At 36.6% G+C, this 27,222-nt stretch overlaps 1 protein-coding gene across 2 annotated transcripts; it reads right to left on the reverse strand.

Moving 5' to 3' along the window:
- Nucleotides 1–2,785: 2,785 nt before the first annotated feature.
- On the reverse strand, nt 2,786–27,080 carry impact (impact RWD domain protein). Of its 2 annotated transcripts, XM_028444794.1 has the most exons (11): nt 26,937–27,080; nt 25,210–25,338; nt 25,086–25,138; nt 24,930–24,992; nt 24,720–24,805; nt 20,017–20,136; nt 19,847–19,941; nt 13,928–14,001; nt 12,989–13,079; nt 6,279–6,413; nt 2,786–3,059 (listed from the first exon to the last, which is right to left on the reverse strand). In XM_028444794.1, exons 1-11 carry the CDS (start codon nt 26,982–26,984, stop codon nt 3,000–3,002), a joined length of 954 nt encoding a protein of 317 aa, XP_028300595.1. In that variant the 5' UTR covers nt 26,985–27,080; the 3' UTR covers nt 2,786–2,999. The 2 variants fall into 2 exon arrangements, with proteins under 2 accessions (XP_028300595.1, XP_028300596.1); XM_028444795.1 differs by lacking the exon at nt 25,210–25,338.
- Nucleotides 27,081–27,222: the final 142 nt, after the last annotated feature.

Raw genomic sequence — 27,222 nt, forward strand, 5'->3', positions numbered from 1 at the left:
TTCTCTACTGCGTATGACTGAGAGGGAGATTTTTGGTCATGTTGTTGTTGATGATTTTAAATGTTTTTACTGATGATTTCAAATGTTTTTACTGATGATTTTAAATGTTTTTTGCTGCCGATTTTAATATTTTATTGATTCTAAGCCGTTGAATGTTTTCCATTGCACTTTTTGATCATGTAAAGCACATTGAGTTGCCTTGTGTATGAAATGCGCTATACAAATAAATTTGCCTTGCCTTGCCTAGCCTAGCTGACAGAAGTGAAAAAATATTTAGGCATCGACGCAATCCTTTAAGATGTAGATTTTGTATCTGATGGACTAACCAACATTAGTCAGCTGATGAAGCCTGAGTGCGCCAGACACTCTCTGACTGATAAATCTATTCATAATGTGTGTTCATATTCACTGTGGTGTTCCAGAGAGCCTCAGTCCTTTAAAGGGCCCATGTTACACTAAATCAAATTTTCTGTGCTTTAAACATGATAAAAGTGCTATTAGGGCTTCATACACATGCCCAAAGTGTTTTTTTTTTTCATTGATTCCCTCAATCGTTAGTTAGAGGGTGATTTGCTCCTTTCTTACTGCAGGGTGAGCCCAAACACCTCGCTCCAATTTGATGACGCGTTCCCACTTTGATGACAAATTTGAAGCGGCACTGAGCTTGAGAAGCCACGCCTCCAGGAAGCTCTCTGCCGTGATTGACATGTAAACAGACACGCCCACGAAGGTGAGCATTTCAGCGTCCTTTGCGCAGTGCTATGTATGTATTTTCTATAGTCTATGTATGTACCGGTGAACGCCCCCGCCCCCACGCTCTCTGTCTTGTGTTTATAAAGTAGCATGAGCTCAGCTACGGAGTGGGTGGGAGGAGGGCGGGTCGTCCTCTGGCCCTACGTCACCGTGCGGGGAGGAGGAAGTCAGTGTCCCGTCTACAGACACGCCCACTCATGAATATGCATACGTAGGCTGCAAATCAGCTTGTTTGTGTAGAGTTGCTCAGAAAGTGACTTTTCAGAGGCTAAAACTCTGGAAAACAGATGAGTTTAGGAAAATAAACCTAAAATACTATGTTTTTGGGGTTCTTAGAACAAATGGAGATGGGTGAAAAATAGCATCATATGGGACCTTTAATACAGGCTGCATAAAATAATAAATATTGTCCACCTTGTGACGTATGCTGAGCTGTATGAACGCAGCAACAGATAATGTCTGTTCCTTAATAAAGTGAAACTGATCAGTTTTTTTATTCTTCAATTCATATTGTATAATCTCACAGATTTACACATTAACAGTGATTTATTCTCTGCCTGCATTCTTTCCTTCCTGCTTTTGCTGCAACAACAGTTTGGTTTTTGGTCTGAATTATGGATTTTTATTCTTTATATTTTTAAAGAATTATTCCTCATGGTAAAGTAATTTGCTCTGCACGATTTCTCCGTGTTAGCCATTGGTCAGATGCTGCAATCTCCACCTGTTTTATTTGAGCGCACACGCAGCTAGATTGGAAACACTGGGGTTAATTGAACATGGTGATAGCCTGCTTTGTAGTACAGCTGCTCTGTGATGGAGAATGTTTGGCTCGGTGAAGCCCACTAACTAAAAAAAATATCCCGGATGTACATATCTAGCTTTGTAGTACAGTTCCTTTAAATATAAGTATTTCCACATATGAGTTTAAAGTGCTGCCTCCTACACCCTTACAAATATTTGCACCTTTAGTTGAAAATCACTGCATTGAAGTATCCATTGGATGTTCTTCTGGGTTTTTATGTATTGTAAAAAAGTAGTGAACCTTTGATAATTAAAGTATTTTTTCTTTTCTTTTTGCAGGAAGCTATACACTGTATTTGAATGCCAGTTATAACTTATGTGGCAGATTACTGAACAAGCAAAACTCATATGTATAAAGACGAGAAGCTGCTACAGCTACTTTCTAAATTAAATTTCTAACACCATGTACTTCTTTCATCAACCTATTGGAGTTTTCCAAATACTGCTCACCATGATGTCATTTTAAGTCCAAATGGACAAAACTTATTGCTGCTCTTTCATGTGTTTTTCTCTCTGAAGCTGAAGAGACGAGCAAGTCTTTCTGAGAAGATTTCATTCATGGCCTAATTATAAGCTCCAATGCACCGGTCAGAGAGCCTTTTTAATTTTGACACTTACATAATCAAAAGGGACCATTAAGGGGAGCGCTAAGCGCAAGTTACTTAGTTCTGCTTTAATATACCCATCCCACTTCCGCACCGTGACCCAAGTTGGTTGGCTTCCTCTCGGCTGTCCAAGTTGTTTTGCGAGCAGGTTTTGTCTTTGTTGACCAGAGGGAGGTGGTTGCTGTTGCTTTGTATGAAGGTGTAAGGAAAAGCCACATGATGTTACATGTAATCAATATCATTTTGCACAGATGTAACTTTAAATACAATGTTCCATCCTTTATGTTCTGAAATTTCCATGGCATTGCATGATTTACTGTGGAAACCACGAGACTTGAACAACAGTTTGAACAACACACGTTAGAGGATGTTGGGTAAGGAAAGAAAGGTGGAAGAAGACGTTAGAGGATTTTTCATAAAACAAAGTGTGAGTCACCTTAGGAAAATAGTCACCCCCCTTATAGGCTACCGCTAATTAATGCAAAACGTTGTTTCTCACCTATTTCACAATCTTAATGACGATTGATTTGTTACTTCATCAGGTGACAGAAAAAATATATAATAATAAATGACAATCTGCTCATGTATGTGATTAAGGTATTTCACACATTTTATGTAGTCATAAATTAAAAGGAGGAATACCAGGTTTTATTGCAAATTGGATGCATATCAGTGTTAAATGGAGCTATTGACAGAAAAACTACAGCCCATTTACATCCATCCATCTTTGCATTAGCTTGACATGGGTTGTACAATTTGCCAATTTAGAATGTATTTTTTAAAAACAAAACAAAACAGGTCTTTCACACTCAAAGTGTTATTCACGCTCTCTTCTGTACTTCACTTTGTCTTCTTGCTTTTTGGACGCTTTGGTTTGGCTCCTGATTTGGAGACTTCTTCCTGTGGAAGAGCAGGAAATGAATAGAGAGATACTGTATCTAGCACTCCGTTGAATAGTGACACAGTCTTTTGAATACTTGAGTGCTGCTTTAGAGCTCATAAAAAATCTCTTTAGCTTACATTCCCACTCGGTTACTGTAAATGACTCTGCACATGCTGAATAATTGTCTGCCAAAAACCATATGAGAATAAGTATAGTAATCTTAAGATATTGTATAAAACACAAGGACAACAGCTTTTTTTCAAGACAGTAAAATTAGGATTGAATCATTTTTAATCTGAGAGGTTCAGTTAAATTTGATTCCAGCATTTTTTTTGTTTTGTTTTTGTATTCCTGAAGTTAGACACTGAAATAGCCCTGACAGTCAACAGGGTATATAAACGATTATTCAACATTAAAAAACAAGTCACGCTCGATATTTGAAAAAACAAAAACAACAAAAACTTTCTAAATTCTTCTAAAAAACTATCTCACTACGTATGGTATACTGTTTTAATTTCAAACGCATGCAATAATACAAAAATCAATATTACAATAAACAAAAGATTTGATGCAGATGGCTTTCCTCCAGAAAAAACAAAACAAAAACAAAACAATTACATATATTACTGCATATATTTTTGTGTTAGAAAGGGATTGGGTGGAAGTATAAACGTATTAGTCCCACCCCCTTTCCTACAAAATTATACATTCATTTTGTCATATTTTTATTGATATTGATTTTCATTAATTAACACACACAAAAACAGATTACACGCTTTAAAAATTGTTATACAATGTAAAGATATTTTCTTTGTATTTTCTTTTTACTTTCTTGATATCTGTACACTCTTTAATTTCTATTGGAAAACTGTTCCAGAATCTTATTCCACACACTGATGTAGAAAATATTTTCAATCTTAGTGTATTTACAGCATTATTAACAACACTGAGTGAAACCTAAATTTCACAATATTAAAGCTTAAATAAAAGCCAGATCACTATTTATTTACAAAAAGTAAGAAAATGTTTCTCAGAGATTATTTCATTGTTCTAATAATTTGTTATACATTTTAAAAACCATATCATTTCCTTTTTCTAAGGTTTATAAGGAACACACAATTATGGGAAGAGCAAAAAGAGCAGTATGTGGGTTGCACCCATGAGAAATAACAACAGGCAGTCAGTGATATGTGTGGGCAAATATTGTGATCTAAGGTGATAAGGTTGGTCCCAGACTGTGGAGGTATAGAATTGCGACTTTTTGAAGAATTTCATTCCAGTATTATGATGGCCTTTTGTGATAAAGGCCATCGTATGCTGCCACACACCATCCAATCAGCTTCCAGCAATGGGTCAACCTCTGTCAGTGCAGCAAAGAAATCATTTACCGGACAAAAATGTTCATACGGTTATTTTTGCTCAGGACAACTTCATCAATTCAATGATTTGAAGCTAGTTTTTAACCAAATTTTGTACTTAAATAAAAAATTCAAAGGGCAAAAAAATTGCATACTGTTGTGTTTAAGGCAGAGAATCATAAAGCAATGAGATGGACTTTCAGGAAACTGATATAAAGTTTTGTTATTTTGCTGGTAAATGTCACTGAGTCTGATTATTTCCTCACTTCCCTGACCCTTTTTCCTCAGGATGCTACTGTAGCTCGTATATTTTAATAATGGGATTAAAACTCATATATTCCATTACAGGGAAGTCTTCATCAAGTTTGACCTATAGTTATAATTACCAATATTAACCCAATAATTCCATATTGATAATTCAGTAATTAATATGGAATATCTGGGTCTTAGTCTTTATAATCTGAAGTGGATTCTTGACCAGGATATTCCAGGGACTCAGTCTGATTGATTTCAAAGCACTCCAAACTGACAGGAAAGCCTCTTACATTTTCAAGAGCTGTTCAATCAGGGCGCTGGCACTCAAATCGATTACATGTCAGAAAGGGAAAAAAACGCCACTAAAAAGAGAAAATCTCAGCTTCTACAACAAACGATAGGTGATTAGTTAACTTTGTTAAATGGGTCATTTCTTTACGCATGTTAGCTAATTTATAAAGGCAGATTTATTTTATCAAAGGGCGACATGGCAGTGCTGTTAATTCATTTTTTACTCTAAACAACATCAGTCATTGCTTCACAAACAGCAGTAATGTATGGATAGAATAGAATAGAATAGAATATCCTTTTATTGTCCTTGTACAGGGTACAACGAAATTTGAGTGCAACTCCAAGGTGCCAGTGAGAGAAAAAAATAAAATAAAAATAAAACACAGCAAAAACAATAAAAAATTTAAATATGACACAATAATATGTACCGACAAATACCCAGATAAATACACAGATGTTAGTATGGCGTCCATATAGAGATTTTGCCTCAGTGAGTTTCATATTCTGATGTAGTTTTATATCTTCGTCAGTTCCACTGAACGGTATAACCCAGAGTAGCACTCAACTTGTGAAAATCCTCATTATTTCTGAGTACCTTCACCTCCTTATCCATGTTAGAGAAGTCGTTTACAAGCATTTGATAATAATTCCTCTGCAAGTCCTGGTTGGCTCATTTTCAACATTTTTGCCTTGGCGTTTGTGATCAGACTGCACATGAATACCTACAGGGTTTGTGTGCAATTGTGTTGTTTGGGAAACAACATCAGAAATCTGTCACAGAGCCTGATCACAGAGTTTAAGGTGAAAGACATTTTTTTTGAATGAAGCCAGAATTCATTTTATAGCAGGTGGTGTGAAGCATGAGGCTTGTTGAACCCATAATCTCCTTGTGGCTGCTGTGCATGTCTCAAAGGAATACTAACACAGAACAAAGGCAACTTCAAAAGAAATGGGAACTAACTTGTCTCCCCATTTCTTTTGATGATCATGAGAACTTGTGGCAACCAGACACTTAAATAAATTAGTTTTACTATCCTGATGGATATTCTGTATGAGCAAGAATCCTGATGAGCAAAAATCTTGTAACATGAAATCATTCTGTATTTGCATGCTGTCTCTTACTCTGAAGGTTAAAAAAAAAAAAGGTTTCTCCACCATTTGATGTAGTTTCAGCTTTTACAAGCAACTGGAACAAACAAACAGTGAGGTAAAGGAAGTTGAACACACGGTGGAATTCAGTGAGAGAAAGGTGGCACCAAAGCCAAACCTGATTAATGATGTGTCAGTGGAAAATGACAGGGAGTTAAAGAAAAGGCCCGGAGAGGCTCTTACCACAGAGGTAGTGTATCCTTCCTCCACCAGGATGTTTCTGGCACAGTTATTGATGTGTTTGAAGCGGTCAGGACCTAACAAAATCCCACCGTACCACCGAGAGACCACAACCAAAACATTACGCACATCCAGAATCTGTGGTGACAGACAGATGCATTGACATGGTGAAATAAGTGTGACTTTGAGAAAGCTGAAACAAGACAAAATACACAAGTAATGCTTTATCTCTGGTTTTTGAGCTTGTATTTTGTTTCTTGCCTGCCTTTGAACAGCAGAATGTAATTGGGAGCCTTACAAAGCAGCTAAAGTCAAGATGTTACATTGTGAAATCATGATTATTGGATGAACCTTATGCTAGGGCACGTCAAACTTTTAGGTACTCTGTACTAACATGGGTAACTGGAGGATCGGGAGCCACATGTATATTGCAATTAAAAAATTGGAAGGAAGGTGAAGCCCGACATAACACACAAAACACCACAGCAAATCTCACAGAATGTCAACAAAGGTACATAAAGTAACAACACACACAAAATGACCCATCAACACACAAAAAAGCCAACAAAATAACACAAAATGACAGAAAAATACACAAATCAACAACAAAAATTCAGAAAATGACAAAAAAAGAAAAAAAGCCTAACATTGAATAGGAACACAAAAATATTAACTAATATTGACTCAAAAAACACAGATGTACTCCAAGAACACACAATATGAATCAAAACTCACAAAACAACACAAAGAATCAACAGATAAAGACAACAATCTTTGTTCTCTCCTGTATTAATCCTCATATTTGGTCATTATTGTAAGTACTGACATGAATGCTAATAATGTGGCCCTCAGATAAGACAAATACATTTTTATGGCCCCAGCTGTAATGGACGTTGCCCATCCCTACAGTAGAGAACTGACTAAAGTCCCCCTAATAATCACCAGGATAAGGAAAGTGGGTGTCACTAACTCGATATGGAGGTAGAGCCTGGATGGCACAAAATGCTTATTTCATTGTAAATATTTTTTTGTATTGCTTTAATGAAACACCTATTAGTGAATTCAAAATAGATTTTTAAAACAAACCATCAGGCACGCTGACCCTCAGGCTCACCTCAGTTGGAAAAGAACATGCCTTTTGTTGCACAATTTATTTTATCAACATACAAACCAAAGAAGAATACAATAAACACACAACCAACTTAGGAAGGTTTATCTTACCCTAGGCAGACAATGGAACTGAAAGCATTATTCACATTGGCGATTCTCGTAATATGGATATAAATACTTTACATTGACAGACAAAGTGTGTTGTTCAGCAGCAGCACACTGAGCTACTCTACATTTTGTGCTGCAAGAAGTTGTGACTTAACAACCAAATATGAGTTTAAGCGATTGCAAACGCTTCTACATGCAAATGACCTACAAATGGCATTATTAAAGGGCTCCAGACCACATGGACGGGTTATATCTGTGTTTGAATATTTTCTGAATTTTCTAAATCGTAACTTTGACTTTTAACTTTGCCTGAATAAATACCTCTGCCAAGGATGGGATATTTCCACAGGCGTTTGTTTGTTTGTCTGTTAGCAGGGTTATTTCAAAAGTACTTAACAGATTACACCAACATTTTAAAGATAGACTACCTTATGTAATGAAAGATCCCATTAATATTTTGGAGGGGATCGGGATCATTTTTAAAAATCATATAATCCATATCCCTCGTCATTGGTGAAATTTGGGGTTAGACTGTCAAAGATGTGCAAATCAATTCCCTTTGTATATTCAAATATGGCAGCTGAGCTTGCTCATGTATTTCCAACCAATAGCTGAGTAACTGTAGTTTGTGTTTACTGCATTAATCGTGTTTGATGCATTTCTAATAAACAAAAGATACACATACTGTATTTATCTAAAATTGTTCATTTCTCGATTTTCCCCAGAGAGAATTCCCCCACAATGTTCCTTACTGAGAAAATATTTTTTAGTAATCGTGGTTACTTAACAAGGATGACAGCTAGCTGACAAAACCTCTACTGTTATACATAATCTTTTGATAAAGGTTGCAATTATAATCAATTCAATACAGTATACTTTAATGTTAGTTGAGAACAAAAAAATCTTTTTTACACATCAGGTTTTTTTTTGCCTCGCAGCTGGAGAATAATGGACCTACAGAATTCATGCAGTTCTTCGAAATGTTATGACTGTATTTACTTGCCAAGCTACAGATAATTGTAGGCTAACTGCAGCAATCCCTCCGCTATAGGGCAGGCTTAACATTCATTTTCTGTAATTAGCTTTACTATTTCTGTTCACTTTATTGTTTCCTACAACCGGCGCGACCTGAAGCTCAAACAATATGGAGAAGAAAAGGATCTTGTGTTTTCCACAGGACACAGCATATATAATAATATAACATAATGTAATGTAATACATGTGTAAATAGATTGGAGAAGCCCTTCAAAAGGATTGCATCCGAGGTTTTTCTACATCATACGTGAAAAGCTGATATTTTCATATGATGGTTAAAATAATTGCACAACCTCAGGCTCTGGTATGACAACACTTGACAATAAGTCATGGAGACAAGGTTTTCATTACTTGTCAAGTGCACATTTCATGCTCAAACTCTGTTGCATGAGTAAATTAGACCATCTGATTGGTGATTATGTTTCAACTAGGATAACCAGAAGTCAGGGGAGATCAATGAAAAAGAGCCATTATAGCTACCCTGCCTCACTACGCTTGTCCACTGCGTGATGCTTAAGTATTTCCCACAAACACTTCCAAAAGCATAAAATGACTATGCATCATCTGCCCAGTCTTTTTAATGAGGCATACTTCACGTCACGTGACTGCCAAATCAGTCCATTGAGAAACAGAAATGTGGTGGACGTTCCTTAAATTTTCACTGGAAATGGCTATAAATTAAAGCTACAGTTTGTAGAATCATGAAACTGGAATGGAAAAAAACAACGGTCCCCTCTCCTCTATGAAGGTAGATATGTTGCAAAATAGGAGAGCTTGTAGAATGTGATGTGAGCTTGTGAGCCACCGCCCCCACATACACACCCAAGAAAGCTCCAAGGAGCCGAGGACGTAGCGCACCCACCAACGACCCTAAACCCAAACACCAAGGCCCCACGCCAACACCCACCCCCCAGCACCAAACCTCTCAAGGGGTGGGCCCAGAGAGACCCCAGCCCGAGATCCCAGCGGAGCAACAAAGGCCCACGCCCAGCAGACGGCCAGAGCCGCACATGTTTCATCAGCCAATCAGGATTGGCGTAATGAAGATGACTTCTGAGGTTTGCAGCAGAGCGTATGTTTCATAGTGAGACATCGAACATAATATTATGAAAGATAACTGATCATCTCAGGCACTCTTTGAAACTATTTTGTGATCACACAGCACTTCTGTTTTAACCTCATATTGAATAGAGCCAATACATTTTTTCACTATAAGAAACAATTTATGTAAATTCTAAGACTAAAGGGAAGGCTTCTGAAAGGTAATGAGATTTAAGGCTAATAGATTATGATTATGTATCTCTTCACAAGTAAAAAATTAATCAGTGCACCTTTCACAGAGATATGGAAAGAGCTGACCTCAAACTAGAACTCCACTTACAGCATGTCACATGACTGAGATTGTGCATATTCTAATTAGTTTTAATATATGCAAGAGTTAGGAGAGTTAAATATGACTAGAATGCACTGAGAGCTTATCCATTTTCTTTAGAAAATTAATTTTCCAACAGTGCAGTTTGATATAAGACATTTAACTCTTTGTGATAAGATGTGATAGGATTATCATTTTACAGATGATGGTGCCAAAGAGCTGGAATTTAGGGATGGGACGATATACAAGGTTCACAAGACAAGATAATTTAAGATACTGGGCTCATGATTACAAAACGAGACAACATATTTAGAAAGTAAAAACATAGCGATACCACTCCTACCATTAACAATATCTTGTGACGTTTTAATATTGCGATATATTGTTCCACCCTTTTTGGAATCTAATGTAGTTTAAACTGCAAAAGTTAGAACTTGTGATTAGTCGTTCACGGGGCAAATAAGCATACATACACACACACGAAAGTACTCACAAAGACAAAGCACTAAGGCACAAGTACACATCTTTAGAAAATTGATGCGACCTTTGCCACAATGACTGCATCATTTGTCTTTCTTCTTATCAGATTCCTCAGTTTGTTCACAAGAAAGCTTGTTATTGTATCTGCCAGCTATTCTGTTCTGAGCTTGAGGACGATACCTTTTTTCCACAGCTTGTATAGTTTATACAGTGGGGAAAGAAAGTATTTGGCAGCCACCAATTATCAAGTTGTCCCAATTTAAAAGATGAGAAAGGTCTGTAATTTTCATCATAGGTACACTCCAACTGTGAAAGGCCGAAGGTGAAAAAAAAACCAGGAAAACACACCTTAAGATTTTTAAAAAAATGTATTAATGGTGCAGAAAATAAGTATTTGGTCAATAACAAAAGTTCAACTCAATAATTTGTAATGTAACCTTAGTTGGCAATGACAGAGATCAAGCGTTTCCAGTAGGTCTTCACCAGGTTTGCATACACTGTAACTGGTATTTTGGCCCATTCTTCCATGCAGATCTTCTCTAGAGCTGTGATGTTTTGGGGCTATCACTGGGCAACACGGACTTTCAACTCCCTCCACAGATATTCGTTTGGGTTGAGGTCTGGAGACTGGTTAGGCCACTCCAGGATCTTGAAATGCTTTTTACAGAGGCACTCCTTTATTGCCAGGTGGTATGTTCGGGATCATTGTCATACTGGAAGATCCAGCCACATTTCATCTTCAAAGCTCTCGCTGATGGAAGGAGGTTTTTGGCCAATACCTTACAATCCTTGGCCCCTTTCATCCTTTCCTATATATGTATCAGTCGTCCTGTCCCCTTTGCAGAAAAGCAGCCCAAAAACATAATGTTTCCACCCCCATGCTTCACAGTGAGTATGGTGTTCTTGTGATGCAACTCATCATTCTTCCCCTTCAAGCACGATGAGTGTTTCTATTTTGGTCTCATCTGACCACATGACATTCAACCAATCCACCTCTGGATCATCCAGATGGTCACTGGCAAACTTTAGATGGACATGGACATGTGCTGGCTTAAAGAGTAACCTAACCCCTGCTTTCTGCTGACCTACCACTAGTGGGGAAATTCAAAAACTGCCTTGATTATTGGCGTTATTCCTGACTCCAAGTAAAATATGATTTTTTTCTCACCAAAATATTTGCCTATTATAGATTGGCATTGCCATTAATACAGGTATTGAGTGGAGTTTAGAAGAGCTTCTTAAAGAAGAAGTAACAGGTCTATGAGAGCCAGAAATCTTGCTTGCTTGTAGGTGCCAAACACTTATTTTAAACAAGAAATTAAAAACGAATTCATACAATGTGATTTTCTGGATTTTTTTTCCCACATTTTGTCTGTCAAGGTTGAAGCGTATCTATGAAGAAAATTACAGACTTGCACAACCGGTGGCTGCCAAATACTTTTTTGCCCCACTTTACATAAGATAATTTATCTCTCTAAAAACATGCCACCGACACCAGTGACAACAACAAAACAGTGTGAACTCTAACATGAGTCATTGATGTAAGTGAAAAAAGTTTGGACATTCATGACAATAAGTCAAGACAGTGGGATGAAGGTGTTTAAGACATGTGAATCATGCCATCTGACGTCACACTCCCACTATGGCATGCATTATTAAAAGATTATTAAATGTCCGAAATTACTAATGTGGAACGAAGGTTCTCTAGAGAGGAAAATGTTCTCATTTAAGATGTGAAAACTAGTAATACAGTAATTTCTTCAAACAAAAGCATGAATCATCAATCTATACAATCTCCCATGAGACGTACACATTAAAATTGATTGGGTGTGCTATACTGATTAGACATACATGAATATCTTTATAACACAAAAGTTTAATCTATCAAACAATAATAAAAAATGATATCCTCTTTTCCCTAGTGAGGAAAATGTCATTGTTATCCAGCAACATAAATTAATCAGAAACTAAACTGGTTTTAATCACATGGGTTTTAAATCCACATAGTTTAATAATGAAATCTGAAGCCTCTTTTTTCTCGTTATTGCTAATTCAGTGAGTAACGTGCTTTGGTCAGTGGTAACCTTTGTGTTGAGTATCACCATAAAAACACGTCAGAAACAATTATCATCATTATATCATACGTTTCTTTTGGCCTCACTCGTTGTGTGCTACATTTGCTTCTAATAATTGCTTTAAATAATTCAGTGTTATGGATTCAAAGCTTGGCAAAAAAAAAAAGAAGCACATTTAATTTTTTTATAGTCTGACTAAATTTGAGTTTTGTAGAAAGTCAGATTCTATGAAAAGCTCTTTGTTATTTCTTAAAAACCTGATATTAATGCCACAGTGATGTCAAATAATGCAGCCTGTGGACACAATGGCATATTAGAAAAGATACTAATTAGGGGTGGGAAAGCTGAAGAAGGCTGAATGCAGCAAGTAGTTAACCCTTGGTGAAATAAACGCTGGCTAAAAGCTAAGAGAGCTTTTTTTTTTATCTTTTTTTCAATGTTGGACTTTCTAACTACAAACTTAAATGTTGACTCACAACCTAATCTGATCCAGTGTGTTAAGGTCTGTGTTTGAACAGTGAGATGATGACAACCTGAAGCAAATGAAGCAGCCTCCCCCCTGCGGCTGTTTCACCATCATCTTCACAATCCTGCAGAAAGCTGTGCTTTTCCTCACAGAAAATCCTGTACAAAACACCCCGAAAAACAAACAAACAAACAATTTGTCATCAGGCAGAAGGAGGAGGAGATTTAAGACATTGTTCCTCAAGACTGATGCTATATCAGGAGCAAACCAGTCCACCAGGGGGGAAAAAAACACAACAACCATCTTTTAAGTTATCTAAAATGTCAATATTTCCTCTGAGTAATGACTGCGCAGGTGGAGCAGCAGCAGCTTGACACTGGCCTCGTCGAAAAACACAAACAACACTCGTGTGTGAGAACATGTTAACGTAAATGCAAAAAAAATTTGAAAACCATGTGCAGAGATAAAGAAATTGTTCTGTTTTACTCCTGTTGATCTAAAACAACATGTGCTCAAAAGGAAACAAAGGACTCTCGTGTCTTTGCAATTATATGTTAACAAGCAGTAGAGAAGATACAAGAGAGCTATGTAAGTTAGACAAACGGTGTGTACACATACACACACACTGAAAATTAGGAAACATAAGAGCATATTAACTACACTGTCGCAAACATGAATGAGGAATTACAATACCGACATGTCAGACATCAAAGACAATATGTAACCAAATCAAAATAGTACGGTGGTAGGTTAATTAGGTCCTACCTAGGAAAAAGGCATTTGATTATTAATTGAACTATTGCAACTGAAATTGTTAGAAAAAAAAGTTTCAGCTTTAAACACTTTAATTTTCAGAAATGTATAGAACATACAAAAAATAAAAACAATTTGTGCACAATGACATGATTCATTGTCACTGTCCTTCTTTGATTTGGGTTTGTTGTTGGAATTTAAAACAAGTCATATGAATCAATACATGCAATTATAACTGTGTGGCAACACCAACCTGTATGCATAAATGTTATGGGTGGCGCTAGCAATCTTCTTGTTTTCATAAAGCTTCTCCAGGATCATTTTTACCTGTAACAGAGATGACAAATAACTTCAGTTCACCCTGACACGCTAACATTTTTTAATTGCTTGGCACTATCCAACTATTCAGCCAAAGATCTAAGTACAGTTATTACAACCTAAACCTGTCAGAGCAAAGGAAATTGGTTGTCCAGGAGCAGAGGCAGTAGGTGGACAAGGCAATGTTATTATTATCTTCAGTATCCCTTTAAAAAAACAAAAAAACACCTGGATTTTTGTTTTGTGTGTGAAATGACAACAGTGTAAGGTTGTTCAACTTAGGATCATCCAAGGAAGCAGAAACATGTCTTGCCTCTAATAGCTTCCAAGCTAAATAGACCTACACTATAGAGGTAAATAATAGGGGTGTTGAAAAAAATCGATTCGGCAATATATCACAATATTACGTTGTACGATTCTCGAATCGATTCATATTACCCCCATTCTTGCTACTCTGCACTGGCTTCCAGTTAAGTTTCGCATAGAATATGAAATATTAGTTCTCACGTTCCGAGCATTACATGGTCAGGCCCCTAAATATATCTCGGACTTGTTGTGCCCCTACTCATCAGGGCGATGCCTTCGGTCTTCAGGTCAGGGTCTCCTAAAGACCCCAAAAACTAAATTTAAAACCAGAGGAGACCTGGCGTTCCAGGCTGTAGCTCCCAGACTCTGGAATAACCTGCACCAGTCTCTCAGGGAGCTCAACTGTGTGGACACTTTTAGAAAACTGCTGAAGACTACACTTTACAGAAAAGCTTTTAGTTAACTGGATTTTAATTTTTATTTGTCCTTTAATGTTGCTGTTCTTATGATATTTATGCACTCTTGTTTTATTATTCTATTGTGTTGCACTTGTACTTTTACCACAACTCTGTACAGCACTTTGTGATTTTATCTGCAAAAAGCGCTTTATAAATAAACTACTTACTTACTTACTTACTTACAAATGCGTCCATATCAATTTTTTTTTAACATTCATTTAACCAGGAAAGTCTTTTCCACTGCTGGAGACACAAAGAAGTGCACTGAAACCTGGGCATGTTGACCAGTTTGTGTTTTTTTCAATAAAATCTAAAAACAAGTACTAATTTTCATTTATTTGTTGTTCTAGGCCAAGGGTTGTTGTTCTAGGCCAAGGGTCTCCAACCTTTATTCTCGAAGAAGCCATTTTGCTTTATTCTCGAAGGAGCCATTTTGCCTAATCTCGCCTGGATTAAAGTCCTTCCGGAGCCAAAAAATACAGTCATTCATTTGTACCTTCTCAATGAAGACAATGTAATATATTAAATTCTATACGGTTAAAATGATATCAAATATTTTTTATGAGTTAATGGATTTGGAGGGCTACAAAAATAACTTGAATTTGATAACACATGTCGGTCAACAAATGCTAATTGCTAATTTCTTGCAACATATCAAGCATGCATTATAAGACGGTATAAATGAATCTTTCCCCACACATTTAAAATCTCTATTTTCTTACAGAATAGTTTCTTTTGTTAGTTTAGTTATCTTACCAGGGATTTAAAATGTAAGGATCGCCACAGGTGCAGCAAAGTTGATGATCTGTAGATGTTTCAGGAGAAGGATGAAGTAGGAAGGTTGCTGAGTTATTGCACAATGTGATTTATTTTTAGGTTAACCAACTGTATTATCATAATTTTATTTGACGTTAATGTCATTAATCATCAATACCCTCTGTAAGAAATAAATGGTAAATGGACTTGATTTTATATAGCGCTTTATCACCACACTGAAGCAGTCTCAAAGCGCTTTACATATCAGCTCATTCACCCAATCACTCTCACATTCACACACCAGTGGGACAGGACTGCCATGCAAGGCGCTAGTCGACCACTGGGAGCAACTTAGGGTTCAGTGTCTTGCCCAAGGACACATCGACACATAGTCAGGTACTGGGATCGAACCCCCAACCTCTCGGTCAGAAGACGACCCACTACCACCTGAGCCACGGTCGCAATAACAGGGAGCCATTGCAAAAAAGTCAAAGAGCCACATGAGGCTCCAGAGCCGCAGGTTGCAGACCACTCTTCTAGACATAAACCTCAGTTAAGTTGCACTAAAGTCATGTTGCACTAAAGTCAAAGATGGTTTCAAAGCCACAGGCAGATTATATGTTATTTTTTTTATTTTTAGTTGTTAACACATGACATGTTAAAGCCAATGTTTTGATTGTAAAATATGCCAATAAAATATATTTCATACATAATGTTCTCATGAAGGTGTACACATTTACAGATGTGATGTTTTTTAAGTCCTGTATAAATAAAAAAAAAAACTCAATAACGGCCTTATACTTTAATATTGAGATATATTGTATATTGACCCCTAGTAAATAATACTTCATAGTTAGCAATACTTTTAAATCACATGGATAAATTCCACAGAATCACTGCAGGAAGTAAGAATACATTAATGCAGTGATAAAATAACCCACAGCCTTCTAGCAATGACATACAGTAATGTTCTTCAACTCATTTCGAGATAGAAACATATCAGAAAACAAAATTTGTGCCACTGTAAAAACAAAAGTTATGTTTTAAAATGTATGTTTTCAACTCCATAACGGAGGGTCTAAGGCAGGAAGCTAAAGGCTCACCCTCAGATTTGCACAGCACGACTTCTGAAGTCTCTCATAATGAAAGGACAAAGTTAGGCTTCAAATAACTCATATAAAAATCATTACAATCCCAGCTTTGTAGCACAGGCAGCACACTCCTCGGTTTGGATGCGACTGCCTCAAATTATCGGTAACCAGTGAAGGAGCACAACATGCTACTAAAGTGTCATCTTGTGCTGTGCAGCTGCGTTCTGCCTCATCTGAAGAAGACTTCACACATTCTTGATGAAAAAAATAAAAAGTCTGATGCAAAAATTAGTTGGTCCGAGATAAATGCAAGCGGTTATACATTAACAGCAAAAGGAGGAATTTTTTGGATTTGTAAAGCGTGGGTTCACATGTTACTGTGATATAGGACTGAACCGATTGTTTAATACCATGGCAACTTCTACCACTATCAACCGTATGTATTTACTAATGACTGTAATTTACTGCGTGGGTATGTAATGATTACTAGCTAAGTTTGGTCAATCTGCTGTCAGATAGTGGTTACTAATTGAGGTGCTAACAAACCCTCCAGGCTGAGGGAAACACACGCACAAAAATAAAGCAAAACATGACACTGCTTATTTAAAAGTGACAATCTTTTACACATTTATGCAAGAAGCTGCAGCTGATCGCAGCTCTTAGTCAAATTATTAAATCTGATGTAGCTAACATAAATTGTGGTATAACTTGTGTTATGTGACACTTGGCTCACGATAACGATACGAGACAATATGTATATAAGTTAAAAAAAAATGCAGATTGAAAAATGACCATGCTTTTATTTGACTCACTCAAATACTGTATATATTACTCTGGGCATACCCTTTTCAACACCATAATAATAATAATAAGAATAATAATAATATAATTTAGATCACAAGATTTTCATCCAGCCTAAAATTAAAACCAAATCATGTCATCATCATGATGTTCTTCAAAAAAATATTCCTATCCATGCATGAACTTTGCATGACAACTAACATTTTTTTTTTTTTTTTTAAACATCAAACTAGAACAGTCTGCCTCAGTGTTTTTCAACCTTTTTTGAGCCAAGGTACATATTTTCATTGAAAAAAATCCCAAGGCACACCACCAACCAAAAATGTTAAATGATTAAACTCTGTGGCCTATATTAACAATATACAGTCATTCTTATCAAAGTGGCTTGAATTGGAATTAAATAAACACAAAACAAGTGTTTTTAATAGGAATAAAATGAACAACAACAAAATCTATAATGATTTTTCACATTTCTTTTTTCAAATAAAAAGTAACAATTAACAATATGCAGTATTTCTTACCGTACACCCAACGATCTCTCATGAGAAAATCTATTTAATATAATTACTAAATCCACTCATTCCTTAATTCTGCTTTGAGTTCAATCTATCTTGCCTTCTCTCTTTAGATGTATTTTACATCTTCTATTTTTTTTTTTTTTGCCTTGCCTCTCATCCCTGTGGTTTTCCTCTCAATCAAAAACCATGTAAGCTCAGTTAAATGGAGTTGTCTGCATCTGATGGATTTAGGCATCAGGAGACTCCCGGGTACAAGAGAGGTGTGGCCCAAAAGTATGGTAAGAACACTCAATTTTGAATTTAATACAAGCAACCAAGCTAAAAGCAGGCATAGAGAATTACTTATTTTAGAAATTTAAAAAAAAAATCATCAAAAAGCTAAATATAACACGATTCTCAAACTTGTAATTTCCATCACCAAGTGTTAAAACTAAGGCTGTCCAGATCCCATTGGCTGAATCGGATCAGTCCAATTTGCTCAAAATTTCAAGGATCGGTGATCGGTAAAATTGTGCCAATTCCATCCAAATCTTTTAGGTCAGCTGGTAAACTCTACTGGTTTGCAAAAAAAACTAGAATAAAAGCCCAGACAGACCAGTGATAGCACAGGGACGATGATTTATACAAATAGTGCAGATGTCCACAGTGTAGAAATGTTTTAATTTATAAGCATTGTCAAAGTGTATTGAATACAAATAACATATATATATATTAATCATATTTTATATTTTGCATACTTCTATAAAAATATGATTCTACAATATACATACTACAATATTGTTTAGTTTTATGTAATGTATTTTTTATATATTTGTATATAATATTTATATAATATATAAGCATGTTATTATTTGTATTAATAAATAAATACATAAATAATACATTTTGTGTGTGTTTGTGTTCTTTAACTGCTGTTTTGTGGGCAGCTTGGTCACGGCAGATCAATGGCATATTTGCAGACAATAATTAGTTAAAAAAATGTTTTTTTTATAACAATTAGGTGAGATTAAATACTTTCCCACCGCACACCCGACGATCTCTCATGGCAACCAAGTGTGGCGCAGCAGACTGGTTGAAAACCCCTGGTCTACACGGCTCAGATATAAGATGTGGACTTCTTCAACTGAACAACATTAGAACATACTCATTTTCTGGCAGCAATTTAGACTTTTGGGCAGTAACTATGTCTGCTGCAGTTGAAAAGACACGTTTGCTTGAGACAGATGCAGCAGCGATGGGAAGGTGCATGCCTAAACGCAGCTCACCATCTGTCCTAATGAATGCTAGAGTGGTTAAAACGCTCCTGGATTCGCCAGTGCACACACCCTAAAACTCCAATCTGTCTTGAAAGACATGAAACCTGGATTAGTTTGAACTTTATCCTTGTTGACTTTATCCATTTTGACAGAACAGAAGTGATAATATTTGGTCCAAAACACCTCAGAGACAAATTATCAGAGCAAATAGTGTCTTTGGATGGCAGTACAACAGTGAAAAACCTAGGTGTTATCTGTCATACCGACTTGTCCTTTAACGTCCAAATTAAGTAAATAAAGGACTACTTTTGTTCCCCCTTCTATCTATATAAACTAGAAAGAAAGTGCAATAATGTAAATTATCTTGACAATGCCATCTGTGTCTATAAATATTTCCCAGCAGGTGAAGGCTTTTATAACAATCGGATATGGCAAGGAGAAGCCCGGATAATGTGCAGATTAGCACGCAGAGATGAGCAACATGAGGCTTTGGTTTGTGAAACAGCTGCATAAATTAGCATACATTAATCCAAAAGAAGCTGGTCTACTTACACTTGACAACAGTTTAGGGAATCTATATCACGAGTGCTTTTGGAGCTACAGTATATCAATAGATTTTTTTCATGGTGAAGATCAAAATGTTAGCTTGGCACTTTCAAGAGCTGTACCTGTTTGGGAGTCACCACAGGTGCCAAATGAGGCTGAAAAGTACTGCGCCGGTCTGTGATGCAGTCTCCATGCTTTATTAAAGGAATCTCTGCATCTGCAACACACAAAAAAAACCCTTTGTTATGAGAGGTTTTATTACTTAACAAACAAGAAGTGAAACAAGTCGTACCTTTGGCTTCTGCGACAAAAAGATGTGTGTTTTCTGTGTTTATTTTTAGAGTACTGAAATCAGGTACATCTTCATCCACCTCTTCCTCGGCTGTCAGGTTCACTTTTTCCGATTGGGCCCCTGAAGAGGTCATGTAACAGAAACCGTGCCTTATTATTACTTCTTTTTTTCAACAGCAAATGTCTTTCCAGTGTGATCTTCAGTGCAGGCAGCCTGTCATTAATTAAATGTCTTCATTGTGATTGCACGTCGCATGAATACAGGTGGAACAAAATAGGAAGTGCAATCAACAGATGCATTAAAACAGTGGTAAAAAATGAACAATTTAAAAAAGGAAAAGCAGATGAATCCACACAGAATGAATAAGTTCATCCTGAGTTTGGTACATTAATGGCTCTGGCATAGAACTTGTTCTTTAGTTTGCCTGTTTTGAAATTGTCCTTCAAACTTCAAACTTGTCTATAAACACCCATATATGAAGAATAAAGTGAAACTATTGTGGATGTAGATGTTAATGTGTTTAATGATAGAGTGAGTTTGACTGAGCGACAGCGATTATGAGGTGAGGGAACGGTAAGGGGAAATCACAATATTGAAGGGCAGACCAGAAGGTGAGCTGACATTTGTTCTTGGTTGTTATGGAAACGATATGTGAACATAGCATAAATTAGCCTGATAATCAATCCCTCTATAAGTAAAGCACTGTATACACAGGCAAGTCTAAATTAAAGAGTGTGGAAATGCCTCCACTTAGTGTGATGTATAATATGAGTATAAAGCAGCATCTATCCAGTAAAAATAAAGTGAATATTAGAGGTCTACATTCACAAAGTGTGTAAAAAATACATAAGACAATAAGGTAACGCACTGTGTATATACTGTAGCTATTGAGAGGCCTGCAGCTACATTAAATGTCATCACTGGCAAGACCCAGTTAAATCTATTTGTGTTTTGTTTTAGTTTTTTCTAAAAGACATCTGAGAATGTATAGATATATATATATATATATATATATATATATATATATATATATATATATATATATATATATTGTCCTAGAGGTTTCTGGTTTCTGGTTTTGGTTTGATAATATCAAGGTTGAACTTTTGGCTAATGAGTAAATATTTTATCAAAGAATCAAATACGAACAGGAAGGTACGGGCGATGCAGAGCATAGGTGCTGTTTTTTCCAGAAAGTTTAACTAATCCGTGAAAGAAAAACGTGAGGAACAAAATTATGTTATGACTGAGGATGTTCATTCAGTTGTTTATTTTTGTCAGAAAAAAAGCAGATCACAGACATGACACAAAGCAGAATTAATTTCAAATGGCAACTTTCTGGCTTTAAAAAAAAAGATATTGAATCACTCAATTCTGAGGAACAACTGAATGAGCATTGTCCAAGACTAATGAATACATATTTTTTGCAGGGGTTGTATAAGCACTGCTAAAAGCATCTGTTAAATAACAAATTGTAAAGCATTATTCATCTGTGAGGGATCTGCATCAAAGAGGCCTCATATTTCAAAAAACAAGCCAGGGGATGTGGAGAAAATCTATTTAATATAATTACTAAATCCATTCATTCCTCAATTCTGCTTTGAGTTCAATCTATCTTGCCTTCTCTCTTTCGATGTATTTTACATCTTCTATTTTTTTTTTTTTTTGCCTTGCCTCTCATCCCTGTGGTTTTCCTCTCAATCAAAAACCATGTAAGCTCAGTTAAATGGAGTTGTCTGCATCTGATGGATTTAGGCATCAGGAGACTCCCGGGTACAAGAGAGGTGTGGCCCAAAAGTATGGTAAGAACACTCAATTTTGAATTTAATACAAGCAACCAAACTAAAAGCAGGCATAGAAAAATTACTTATTTCAGAAATTTTAAAACAAAATCATCGAAAAGCTAAATATAACACGATTCTTAAACTTGTAATTTCCATCACTAAGTGTTAAAACTAAGGCTGTCCAGATCCCATTGGCTGAATCGGATCAGTCCAATTTGCTCAAAATTCAAGGATCGGTGATCGGTAAAATTGTGCCAATTCCATCCAAATCTTTTAGGTCAGCTGGTAAACTCTACTGGTTTGCAAAAAAAACTGGCATAAAATCCCAGACAGACCAGTGAAAGCACAGGGACGATGATTTATACAAATAGTGCAGATGTCCACAGTGTAGAAATGTTTTAATTTATAAGTGTACATATGATGCATTGTAACCATCGTCACATGAACATATCGGAAAGCTCTCAACTCTCAGTGATGGTGACCAACGTGTGCTCAGAGATGACAGTGAAGTTGTTCACGTTCACAGAGAGAGCAGCTGATTGGCTTCTTCTCAAATATCACACACAAAAGGACACAATTACTTTAAGGAGTGATTCATGCGTACAGACTCACTCTGCTATCATTTGTACAGCAGCATGTAGGTAAATGTGTTAATTACAGGCAGAGGCTCACACACACGCACTGAGGCACACAATAAGGCATGCTGTGATTTGTGTAAAGCAGGTGTGCACATGGCACACGCACACAAAGATACATAGTGTTAAAGTAGAAAGAAAGAGAGATAAAGGAAGCGAAGGCTCTCCCTTTAGTGGCTGACACACACTGTCACAGTAAAGTCTGTAGCTCTAACTGATTCTACAATTCTACGCTGCCTTAGCGGCGACCCACAGTTCTCTCTGCTCCTGTCCTCCCATGTCACATGTGATTGTCTTTTCATGTTTCTTGGACGGTGAAGTAACTGAAATGCAAATTTCCCCATGTTGGGCGAATAAAAGATATCTCGTCTTTCACCTGCTGTCTTGCTTGCCGGCATTGGTTTCTTTTTACAAACTGTGGCTGCATCAAGCCAAAGGACAATGATGGTGTGTTCAATGCGCCTTTGAAAAAACGGTTGCAGAGGAGATAAAATATGCAGCAGCCGATGTAACATGGTTTTTTACCGATGCAGACATGCATTAAGCTGGCAGCTGTATATGATGCACACAGCAGCTATCGGTGAAGTAGCATCGCAAACGTCTGTCTCGGACCACCGATTTAAATCGGTGAATCTTTCCATCACTACTGGGAACGTTTCCGTATCCCCCGGGGAAGAGCAAGACAAAGTGGTCAACAAGAAGCAAGTCTGGGCCTTGCAACTAAGGATGCTGTCCCCGCGACCAGACCACGGATAAGCGACAGAAAATGGATGATGGATGGGTGTGTTCGTGCATCTGCATGTAACTGTTGATTTGATTTTGAGGCTTGTAAAGTTTCTGTAAACCGAGCTTTAAGCTTGACATGCTATAACTGCATTATTTAGTGAAATTACTTTTTAAAATGACAATATTTAGTTAGCATATTTCATACTAGGAAAACAAATTGGAAGGGGAACACATTCAACAACATATGGAACCACCATTTCCTTATAGCAGAATCGTATTCTTATATTTTTGTGCACCAAATCATCTGCTAATCACTGAACCAACTTTCGAGCGTATACCCTCCAATTAAGAAGCCATGTTATAGAATACACGTGCATGTCTTTTCCTCTCAATACACCTTACTGTAATTAACATGTCTTATCTACAACGTTTGCTAATCCTATGGGAAATACTGTTATGAACATGAGATTTCTATCAGATGTGAAGCTACCCTTGAGAGCTCTCTGAACTCATCTGAGAAAATATCTTGCCATACCTCTAGGCATAGGATGTTCAACAATTATACAACATATTGAATTTCATTGTTCAGACCGATCTAATTATGTTTCTTTCTTTGATGATTCATAGATTGCATTTTCAAACTTAATCCTCTCCCTTTTCCAATGATTTTCAATTCAAGTCACACAGGCACTACTGGCATAAATAACTTAGCTTGTGTAAGAATGAGTGCGATGTGTCTCCGGCTTACAACAAGATTCATATGTGGATGACGCACAAAATTATGGTCTGAATTCACATCGTCACCTCTTTTCTTTATTCAAATGTTAATCATGTTTGTCCTAGTTAAATAATTGTTTCAGTTTCTACAGCAATTTTTGTAATCTGTGACATCACTACAATCAAAGCTGATTGCACGACTACAAACCGTTCCTCTTCAAAACTTTTAGAAATGATTAAATTGCTGCTGAATTAATCTTGTGGATGCATTACCTAGTACTTTATTTAGGGTTTAGGCAACCAAACAAAAAATGTAATCCATGGGGGAAAAAAAGCCGGTTAAACTCAGATGATCTAGGGCTACTGGCCAGTTCTATTTATTTTTTATTTTCTTAAATTATTATTAAAAAAATGCTTACACACTAATTCATGGTATCCTAAAAATATTTTTAACTTACAAATTGAGAACTATGACTCCATTTGTGTACATTTAAAGAAACTTTTCCTTTGTTCATTAGCCAACGCCTTGAATTGACATTGCTTCGAGTTTATTTAATTAAGCAGAAATTGGCAAATTTCAATAATTGTCACTTAGAAGTCCTGCTGCACTTGAAATATATAATGTATATATATATATATTAAGGCTTAAGAAGTGTTTTGCACATAACAGGTTAAATAAAATCCTGTGGCACAGTTCAAACAATTTGTATGCAAGTCTGTATTATAAGTTCTTTATAACATTTGTATACAATAATAAAGAGCTCTTTTCTGTGCCGCCCATTTGCAGCAGGGTTTAAATGGTGTGAATAAATGAAGAGGGAAATGCTATACTCCACCTCACCTATTTCACAACTCTGGGATTTCGCCACGAGGAAATCGCGAATTTTCTCCACCCATAAGTAGAGGATACTGTCCCCTGCATGCTCACTGTAGGAAAGAAAAGGACAAAAGGATGAGTGTACACTGCAGATATGGCTTTGGAAGCTTTGTTGTCAAGGTTTTCACTGCAGTAAGTCCCTTTGGGAAGTTGGAAATGATGAAAAACACTCACATGTAGAGCTCCTCGAGGCTGTTTGCTAATTTGGCCCTTTCAGGACCTCGCAACCATGATGCACTGGGGGGCCGAGAACACACAAAGGATTATGAAGGATGGATTCAAAGGGGAGTATTACCAGTCTCCCTGATGTAGAAAAACTAATAGATTTACTTGATCTGGTAGATGGGCGGAGCTGTACTCGGATATCCAGGCGGAAGAATAATCTGCGACAAACACATCATAAGTTGCAAGGCAACCACAGGGAGTTTTACTGATGAATCGTATGGATTTGTACTTGTAAACATGCTGTCAGTTTGGGCTCCTCCGAGTCGCAGGTTATTTTGATGCAAAACACTCGGGATGCTTCATCGATCACACACCATTCGTCACCGTAGATAGAGGACAAAGCCTCCACTTCTTCAATCTAAATGGGGGGAGGGGGGGAATCAATCATATCAATTCCCAAGCAGTAACTTTGGCTTTGTATGGATCTGCTCTTTTATAAACAAACCCCATGTGTATGTGAACATACAAAGCTTAAAAAGGCAATTATAAAGAGACTAAGAAATAGTGACAATTCCACATGGTCCAATAATGGAATTGTAATAGAGGACCATAGAGATGATGATGAAAATTGGGAAAATGACATTAAAAACAGAAGGAAATAGTTTGCTAATATTTTAATCCTGTATTTAAATCTGAATGTAAAGTGAAAAATATCAAATACATTAAAAGGTAAAGGTATTTTGTTGTAATTGTAGAAAAAAATCAAAGAACAAAAATGACACCTGAGAGTGGAACTCTGAACTCTGGTAACTGAGCAGCAAAGGAAAAACCAGGCATACTAAAGGAATCATGCAAACTGCATTTAAAAGCCACAGTCAGAGCAGCTTGAACCTTCTCAGTGGTCTTCCTCTTTTCCTTTAACCTGGTGGATCCATCAGAAACATAGTAGGTCCATTATATATCCACTATATCACATCTGTACATCCACTCTGAACAAAAAGAATCTGGAAATTCTGACTGTCTCTTTAACTTTCTCCACCTTAGCTGTTACTCTGGTCTTCGCATCCTGCCTGTGTGTCGTCCTTCTGTCAAACATCATCCCTGACACTCACCTCCATCCTCTCCACCTGGCCTTCTTTCCCTTCTTCATATCTGTGGTGCATTGACAGCTTATTACCAAATCCTTAACTTTTCCTCAAATTATGACATAGTATTTCCCTTAATTATAAAGAAAAAATAAATTATTTACTGGAATATTGCACTATAATGGTGTCACTGGTAAGAAAGACCATATTTTTTATTTACAAAAAGCACTATTGGAGATACTTATTCATTTACATTGGTATGTTGACACTTATTTTCAGAAATGTTGCACTAAAATAGTGTCACTGTTCATAGGACACTTTTTCAATTTATTGTCTTTCAGATATATAAAATAAAAATTGTATTTTTTCACTTAATCTTTTTTTTAAACTGTTATGTCATAGATTATTGTAGATTGATTTCTGACTAATATATCGATATTCGCAGTATTGTCATATCGTGAGATAATAGTTATCGTGAGCTTTGTATCAGGAATCGTATAGTATAGTTAGGTACCAAGAGGTTCCCACCTCTAGTTGTACAAGTATCATCATGACATCAAAATGGCAAATAGTAGCAGAGCTCAATAATTATGTGATTTTTTTTTTATTTTTATTATGATTAAAATCCCCACTAGACGTGTTTTTTTTTTTTTTTAACGATAATCTCATGTCTCTTCCACCTTCTGTGTTGTCTGCATTGTACATTATTGGGTGGCCATTGTGAACCAGACCACCTGCGGAGCTTCAAACAAACATTTGCATACATGTTAATAAGAGCAGACATCATGTGTGTTTGCTTATCCTTTATTTCAGTCTACTTATTCATGCGCATTTTTAACTCAGAACACTTTGTGTTTGCCATGGAACAGTAACCACTTAGCCTGGAGATTTTACACACACACACACACACCCAAAAAGACTGTGCGCTTACTTGAGCCTGAAGATCTGCTCCAGTCTCTTGATTTAAAACTTCTGCCATTTATTCATTTCAACCTATATCGTCAGCAATAGAAAGCCCAATGTGTGTTTAGCTGTAGGCAGAGAGTTCACAGAACACATGAGTACACAGTTCACACTGACTTCCGGGTTCCGCTTTCCATCTTTTCACTTGAAGTGTACCGTGTGTTCAAAAAGAGGGCCCTGCGGTTGCTACACTTATTTCATGCTAAAGAACTATATTTCTTTAGTTATATTTTACAAAACAAAAAGTACTTTTG

The sequence above is a fragment of the Gouania willdenowi genome, chromosome 4, assembly GCF_900634775.1.
Source record: "Gouania willdenowi chromosome 4, fGouWil2.1, whole genome shotgun sequence".
NCBI classification, from domain to species: Eukaryota; Metazoa; Chordata; class Actinopteri; order Blenniiformes; family Gobiesocidae; genus Gouania; species Gouania willdenowi.